This window comes from Cryptomeria japonica, chromosome 7 (genome assembly GCF_030272615.1).
Source record: "Cryptomeria japonica chromosome 7, Sugi_1.0, whole genome shotgun sequence".
NCBI lineage: Eukaryota > Viridiplantae > Streptophyta > Pinopsida > Cupressales > Cupressaceae > Cryptomeria > Cryptomeria japonica.
Window position 1 is genome coordinate 733,574,105 of NC_081411.1, and position 8,242 is coordinate 733,582,346.

General features: G+C 37.3%; 1 protein-coding gene across 7 annotated transcripts; it reads left to right on the plus strand.

Moving 5' to 3' along the window:
- The first annotated feature begins 181 nt into the window (after positions 1–181).
- Positions 182–7,823, plus strand: LOC131074595 (basic leucine zipper 34). 7 transcript variants are annotated; one of them, XM_058011232.2, is made up of 5 exons: positions 182–622; positions 2,995–3,837; positions 3,978–4,068; positions 4,184–4,310; positions 7,241–7,823. In XM_058011232.2, the coding sequence occupies exons 2-5, from the start codon at positions 3,071–3,073 to the stop codon at positions 7,627–7,629; spliced, it is 1,374 nt and encodes a 457-aa protein (XP_057867215.1). In that variant the 5' UTR covers positions 182–622; positions 2,995–3,070; the 3' UTR covers positions 7,630–7,823. The 7 variants fall into 7 exon arrangements, with proteins under 7 accessions (XP_057867215.1, XP_057867216.1, XP_057867217.1 ...); XM_058011233.2 differs by having other exon boundaries at positions 182–618; XM_058011234.2 differs by lacking the exon at positions 182–622 and adding an exon at positions 684–1,011.
- Positions 7,824–8,242: the final 419 nt, after the last annotated feature.

The window sequence follows — 8,242 nt, forward strand, 5'->3', positions numbered from 1 at the left end:
TAATAAACAGGAAATTAACGCAAACAGCGCTAAAACAGCGGCAGTTTTGGAAAAATAATGGCGGGAAGAGAGGGGGCCGATTAATTATTTCATTTACAATGAGACCGACACGTGGCGGGCGGAATGGCGAGTCTATGTGCGCAGCCGGTGGCGATAGAGGCTACACACTTGTAAAAGACAGAATGAGATGGGCTTCTTCTGTAGATTTCAGGCTTTATTTCGTGTTGTTTTTTAAGGCCTGTTCACGTTAAAAAGAGCATTAAAAAAAGAAAGAAAACATGGTGGTGGTGGTGGGGTGAAGCTGGCAATGGAGGTGAGGTGAGGTGATACGATTGCTGGCAATAATGACGGAAATGGAGCGAGTAGTGGATTTTTTACAGGGCCGAGTTACGGCGATGTACAGGTCTTAAAAGTTTGTATCTTTTTAACGATATCGAAAAATTGAAGATTTCATGTACAGATTAAAATAAAAAGCCTGCAGCGGGAGGTCGAGGTGGATTCGACTTTTAATCTTTGCTGGGCAGCATATTAGGTACTAGTGCTGGCACTAATACTAATTGTGTGGGCGAGACTGGATCCCGCGACCTGGTGGTTGCGAGAGAGCTGCGAAGATCTATTGTTAGTACGTCTTGTGCTCACATACACATTGTCTTTTTTTGGTTATCTGTTATGGTCCTTGATTTTTATTCACGTTAGATCTAACGAGACAGTGGCGCAGCTGTTGTGGGTGCATGGAATCTAATGTTTGGTGCATTGGAGCTGAGTCTGTGGGCTGCTAAATGACAGTTAAATTATGTCAGATTTCGTGCAGTGGATTTTTATTGGATTTTGAAATCTTTTGCTTTACGGAAAAATCGAACATAAGTGGATAGAAAAATTGGAGAACAGCTTTTTGGAATAAGAAGTTGCATTTAACAGATCTGGGTGTTATTACTATTATAATTTTTGTACTTTGTGTGGGTTGCTTTGTGAAAAGCACTGGTTATAGTAATTCCAGGGCACGTTCTGTGAGTAAGTTATGCGCATTGTTGAATTTTAGGATCGTAAGATTTTAGTTTCGCATTGCTGAAAGGATTTGTATTAATTTCAATGGTTTGTTAGCTTCTTTGGTTTGCAATGATGAAAAAATATGCGGCTATGAATAAATGGATTTGGGTCCCAAGGAATTGAAGCAGAGATGGGATTTTTACAGTCCCACTGGATTCGAAGCTATAGGCTTTTTAACTTGCATCTACATACAGTTTGATTTGTATGTTTGAATGACCCATGTTTGGTTTGAGCTTTCTTTTAGCAACAATTATGCCTAGCAAGTGTTAGTAGTATAGTTCTTTATTGTTTTGACAATGCAGGTCATTTTCAGTTATTCTGGTTGGTTTATAAGCCGATTTATTAACTCCTATTTTGTGGCATTTCCAAAGTTTGCACGATAGGCAAAGGCTAGAGGATCTTACGTACATGGGCCTGTTCATTCACTGTTCAACTATGGCATTGCATGCCTTTTGGTTGCCACAGTGTGTCTGAGCCATTTAGCTCTTTTTTTGTCTCCAGTTTCTACTCATGTAAATAAGCCCTAGCAATCTGGTTGAGTAATATTGGAGATCCATGGGCTCCAATTTCACGCGAAGACAATGCCACTCATATGTCTAGGGCATTGCCGGATAACTTCGACTTTTGGCATTAATCTCATCATACATCCGTCATTATTTTTATTGATTAGATGGCATGGCTATAGCTTTATTACAATATCAATTCCAAGCTTGCCTCAAACTATTTTGATTGTGATGTTTGTATGACATCCTGATTAGCCGATTGGGCCTGAACTTAAGATTTAGAAACAATTTTGTCGACCAATGCATGCTAGGAGCTTTATTGTTGCTTTGGCTGTTTCTTGGTTTATGTACTTCCATGTATAGGTTGCATTTTCACAGAATTTAAAACAGGTAGAAGGATCAATGGTCAAATTTCAAAGTCTCTTCGTGTATTGTTATTCAATTGCTTGCTTTTTGTTTATATTGCAATATTTTATATATGCAATTATAAGCGTAACTGACCAATAGTAATGAATTTCAGTTTTGGAAACAATTTTGTGTAGTAATGCATGGCAGTAGCATAGGGTTCATTCTCTTAAGTCATTTCGTCGTTTGGTTGGTAAGTGAGCGGAATCTAGATTTTATTAGTTCCTATAAATTTTTTTGGCCTGTGTATAGATTGTACAATGGAAAATGGGTAGACGATCTAACTTGCTTTGGCTTGTTCATGTACTGTTCATATATAGAAGTTCACATTTTTCGAGTGCTTTTTGTCAGATTAATATTGTGTTACAACTGTTGTTCATTTTCTTTTTAAATACTTGCTATATCCGGTATTGACTGTATGTGTCTGGGGGTCTTCTGCTTTTTTGCGGTTTCTATTTCCGCAGTAGTATGCTCGCAAACTGTTTCAACAGCATTGGAGATCTGTAGATTTTAGGTTTATCTGTAGACCATGATTCCATCCATTTGCCATTATGTCAAGGGCATTGCAGGAGACTTACAATTTTTCGCATTCATCTCATGAGATCTTGTGGGCGTTGCAGGATGTCTTGAAGTATTTTGCATTGATCTCATGACACCTTGTGGTTGTTGTAAGATACCTTGATTTTTCTTTGGGATTAATCTCATGAGACCTTGTGGCCATTGTATAATGCATATAGCTGTCTATCATCTGACTTTACATTCTTGCCTAGACAATGTGATGGCTTTTCACTCTAAGGGCGTTGTAGATGCCTTCAATTTTTGGCACTAATCTCAGCATCTGGTGTGGTTGTTTCGGGTTTTCCATTGTATGCTCTTCTGAAATGTACCTAGACATCGATTTTAGATTCATGCCTAGACAATAACTTTCATGTCTGATTACGTATTTTCTTAAGTGGCATTACAAGATGCTTTGAATTATTGGCATTACAAGATGCTTTGAATTATTGGCATTGATATCATTAGACCTTCTGCGTTGCAGGGTTTGCCATTGGAATCTTATTCTGTAATGCACATTATCATCCATCAACTGAAGCTTGTTCCCAGGTTTATTACAAATGGCACAGCAGGGAACCGGTGACAATTCTCCAGCAAACTGGGGATTCACATCCTCAAAGCTGCCTCAGTTGCCCCCTAAAAGCCCACCGTTTATGGGTTCCAGTGGTCAAGATTCCAATAATATGTACATGGGCTGGCATAATTTCTCTTTCCAGGGGCATAGCTTGAAACATCAGCGCACGCCCTCCGTAGGCTATCTCTCACAATGCCAGCCGTCATGGATTGATGATCTGCTGGACACGCCCTCTGAGACACCAGCAAAGAAGGGTGCCCACCATAGGCGATCAGCAAGTGATTCGCTTGCATTTCTGGAAGCCCCCACAAATTCCAATCCAATAGAGGAAATTGCAGAGGAAGATGAGTTTGATTGCAGAAGTGCAGCATCTATACCTTCCAAAGGATCTCAGGACTTTGATAGATTGGATGAGGAGCAGCTAATGTCCATGTTTAATGATGTTGAGCCTTTCAATAAAAGTCAGTCAAACCAATCTTCTAATCCTCCTAATCATCAGACATCTGCTCTGGATAACAGATGTTCAGACAGACAGGCAACGTCGGAGAATCCCTCCACTCCATCCGATCACAATAGCATTAATGAGCCTTCAGTGGAAGAGAAAGTAATGACTGTATCTGGCCAGTTCAAAAGTGAGCCAGAAGTTCAAAGTGTTAACAAAAGTGAGCAACCACTACAGACCGCCAAGACTGAAATGCCCTCGTCATCAGCAATGGAACTTGACCCAAACATTGATCCAAAACGGGTTAAGAGGTAAGCATTCTCAAATTGATATCTTAGATCGTGAACCCCGAAATATGAATTCTTAAGAATCACTTAATGGTTTGATTCTATGGGTGTCTTGTTATTGGGTTCTCCCTTGCTCTTCTTATAAGGTTTCGCTTATTTGCCAGAATTTTAGCGAATCGGCAATCTGCACAAAGATCTAGAGTGAGAAAGCTTCAGTATATTTCAGAACTTGAAAGAAGCGTCAATGCACTGCAGGTGTGTTATACTTTTGACAACAGTAGTAGGTCAAATTCTGTTTGGTTTTCTAGGAGATGTTCAGTGCCTTATTTTATTTTGTATGTTCTCAAAACTTGCTGTAATATGAATGCAGACAGAAGTGTCAACGCTCTCACCTCGAGTGACATTTCTGGATCATCAAAGAGTTATTTTGAATGTTGACAACAGTGCTTTGAAGCAAAGAATTGCTGCTCTTGCACAAGACAAGCTTTTCAAGGATGGTAAGTTCTAGTTCCCATTGCATGAGACTAAATTCAAATGAATTTGATGGTCATTGCCACTAATGTTTAGATGTTCTAGTAGAGAACAACTTTTGTGGCTAATTATTTTATAAAAGACAAATTAATAGATAAAATCTCTCAAAAACAGAATGTAACTAAATTTTCTACATTCATCTAGTCTTACCATTTTTTGAATTTGAAGTTTTTTTTTGTGTTGACCCCCCTGGACGTGGATGCACTACATGAGCAAATTGAAATTTACAGTAAAAAATAAAAAAAATAGACAATAGAATAAAATTTGTAATAAAAAATAAAAAGGGCTAAATGGGTCAACAACGAACAATCCCCATGATCGTGGGTATGAAAACATTGAAAATAGCTCCTTATCCCTGAGGTCAGAACAAGGTTTATATGGGTTCGACTTTCCAGGGTGTGAAAAATAGAAAGAAGCTTTTATCGTCCCCATCAGATTTAGATTTCTCTGTTTGTGCTAGTAGAATATACCATTTATAATTATTATTTAAGTTCTTTGTGTGAAAAGGTTATCAATTTATCAAGATTTCAAATATCCCATGTTATCAATAATGGACCGCTTGTCAACAACCACTCCGACTGTATCTTGTTTTGCTGAGCTAGGGCAATAATTCAGAAGAGTGGACTTGTTTTAAGGGCATACCCAAGGTATTCCCATTCTATTGAAAAATGAAAACCTAATAGTCCATGTATATTTACAGTGGATTAGAAGATGATTTGGAGTTTCTTTGTCCTGGTTGCATTAGACTAGTGTTTCTTTGAGATTCTGGGACAGGGGCACAGGGGGCATGTGGGGATGAGGTTTCAGGGAAGGCAATTTTTGTTTTCCAAATTTTGGGAAGGCAGGGGGATGGTGGGGCAACATAAAAATAAAATAAGCAAAATTTTAAAAAGTAAATACAATGTACTTCATTTGCAATGCAATGCTCCCCTTTTCAGGTTTGTAGGATTTTTAAACATTTTTTCCTTAAAAAGTCAGATTTTTTTATTTGTTATGTACCAAATGAAGCAGGCCTCTGAGCCTTGAAATAAGGGAATGTCTTCTGCATGTCTGGGATGTTGGGGATGTCATTCATACCCTCGGAGACATGTCTCCACACACATTGAAGGGCCCTCAAATCAACTACTTGATAATCTATACCAAGTTAAATATTTTCTTCTTGGCAAGAGAACATTTGCTTTAAGTATGCTTATGGATACCAAATCCTCTCTGGAGGCCATGGGGGACAACCCAGCTTCCCAAGAGCTTTGATACATACTGCTTTAACATGATAATTACCAGAGTGATTTCTACCAATCTTCTCTTGTTGAATTGGATGTTTTCTGGGTAGTAGAGAGGTTTTCACATGATAATTGTTACAGTTTTGCTGTTAAATGTATATATCAATATGTTATCCCCATACCCATCTATATCTGGTGAAGGCAATGTCCCTTTCTTTCAACTACTGAATACAATTTTGGCTAGATGGCGAGTTCAAAAGCCCAATAGATGTGCACAATATATCAATATGTTATCGTCGTACCTACCTATATTCGCTGAAGGTAATGTCCCTTTGTTGCAAGTCATGACTACCAAGTACTTTGATATATCATAGGTGTAGATTACCATGTAAAAAACAGAGATATGTCATATCCATATCATTGGATTCGTTGCTAATCTAGCAAGTGGAACATAACTGCAAGGCTTGCAATTTGAGAAGATCAGCCATAAAGTTAAGATACCGATTTATCTTGCTATATTCGTATGGTCATCTTTAGCAGAAGATACACGTAAACCTCTGAATTGCAATTTCAAAAATCTTATTCGCTCTGTTGCATTGATGGCTCTGCTAAATACTTTGTTCATAAATTAAATAATATATGGAGACACTGGATCATGTTAATGGCTAATACAAGCACTCTGAATATGAGTTTACTAACTTTACTATGCAGAAACTAAAATAATTTAAAAAAGTATAATTTGTAAGTTAAAGTCTATCTAGGCTGGATCAAATTTTGGACATATTGAGTTTTATATCCAGCCTTGGCTCATTTGGGTCCTCTTAAAACATGTTAAGCATCTAGAGAAATAACAACCATAAAGATCTGTCTGCCATCAACCAAATCTCCCTCTTGTACTGAGACAATTTTAGGAATGTAGTTTTTGGCTAACTAGGTATAAGCTTACTGGTTTTTTTTGTTTGTATTCAAAATAGGCACTACTACCAGTTGTATACCTCCTCCTTTGACAGAGATTCATATGTATTAGAGTTATAAGCTGAAAATTTGAAAGCAATCTGTGGGGAGTCCCTCCAGGCCTATTGCCCTACTAGTATATAAAGATGAGAGGAGTGATTAAACACAGGGTATAAGCTAAAAGTTGTGGTTTGGCTGTATTACTAATAATAGACAGTAAAAGTCTCTTTTCATGCATATGTATATATACATGAAGTTTTAACTTTTTAATCTAAAGTTGATTTGGGATAGAGAATCCTGCATTACATATTGCAAAAAATTCCTGAAATACAGTGCAAGTTGCTTGTTCTGTTAAAGCATAGTGTTAAACTAAATGACAGTTATGAAAAGACCTATATTTTAGTTTACTTTTCCTTGGATAGACATTCGTTTCTCATTTGTACTTTTTACCTCAAATGATGCCCTAACATGTAGCATTAGAATATTATTTGAGTACTGTTTATTTCAAAATGGCGTAACATGTAGCAGTAGAATTTCTGTTGATGCATTATCTAGAAGGCAGGCATTCATTAACAATTCATTCTATGTTTTCAATGGCATGCAATCAAGTATACTATTTAAGTAACATACATCATTAAAAAATTGTATTACTATTAAACTTTAGCTAGCAAGCAACTATTCTCAATTCATCCTAGTAATCGGAGAAGTGCTTGTTGGTGCAGCACACACTGAAGCATTGAAAAAGGAGGTGTCAAGGTTAAGACAACTATATCAGGAGCAGCAACAACATATGCAGAAAGAAATGCACGCATCCTCAACAGGGTCATTTGAGTTGCAACAACAGCAGTTTGGCAAGCTCGAGCAAGTGTCATCTTCACAGATGATGGATCAAAAGCCTGACATCTCTGATCCTTCCCCAACTCATCTAAAGAATACATCAGGGATTTCAGACCATAGAGAGAACAATGCTGCCAATAACCATGCAGCTTCTGGTTCCCAAATTTTGAAAGGTATGATGCCTTCAAGCTGTCTGATGGGGGAGAGCAATAAGAGCTTAGATGAAAGAATGATGGGAGGAATTTCATCAGATTACATGGTTCACAACCCTTGAACATAACATGAGAGGTCCAATTTAAATGACTATTGTGGTTATGTGATGCTCTTTCAGATTGTCAGTCATTTCTCTTTGTGTTTTGTTTGACACTTGTAAACCTTGACTCAAATTTGTTTTCAATAATTTGCTTGAACACATTTTTTTTGTAGCAGACGGAAGTTCTCCTAAATAAACTTGGACTTAATGATTAATGATTTATGTAGCTGCATCTGTCATTCTTGTGTGATTCAGAGCTCCTCAACATATATAGCATGGATTGTTTTTCAGCAAATTGATATAAAAAGCACGTAACTTGTCTTTTCCTCTCCCTTATTTATGAAAGATGGCAATTTGTTTCCTGATGGTTTTGAGAATTAGTGCTGCATTTTTAAGGGTTTCCAAATGCACACTCTGACCATATGCATGTGTGAATTTGGCTATAAATGAGAGTTATGGATCATCATTCAAAATCAGTAACTCATGAAAAAATGGCAATCATAAACCCAGCTTGTGGATGAATCCCATGTGTCATGGCACCCTTTACCAGAAAATTTATTGAGAATAAAATTCAATATCATTCAAAAAAGAGCTCATAAAAAATGTTAATTTAAAATCCAGTGAATTTGGTAAT

Coding starts and splice junctions, on each gene's coding strand:
- LOC131074595 (XM_058011232.2), top strand. CDS start 3,071: ATGGCACAGCAGGGAACCGGTGACAATTCTCCAGCAAACTGGGGATTC. Junction 4,069..4,183: donor GAAGCGTCAATGCACTGCAG/GTGTGTTATACT, acceptor ATATGAATGCAG/ACAGAAGTGTCAACGCTCTC. Junction 4,311..7,240: donor AGACAAGCTTTTCAAGGATG/GTAAGTTCTAGT, acceptor TTGTTGGTGCAG/CACACACTGAAGCATTGAAA.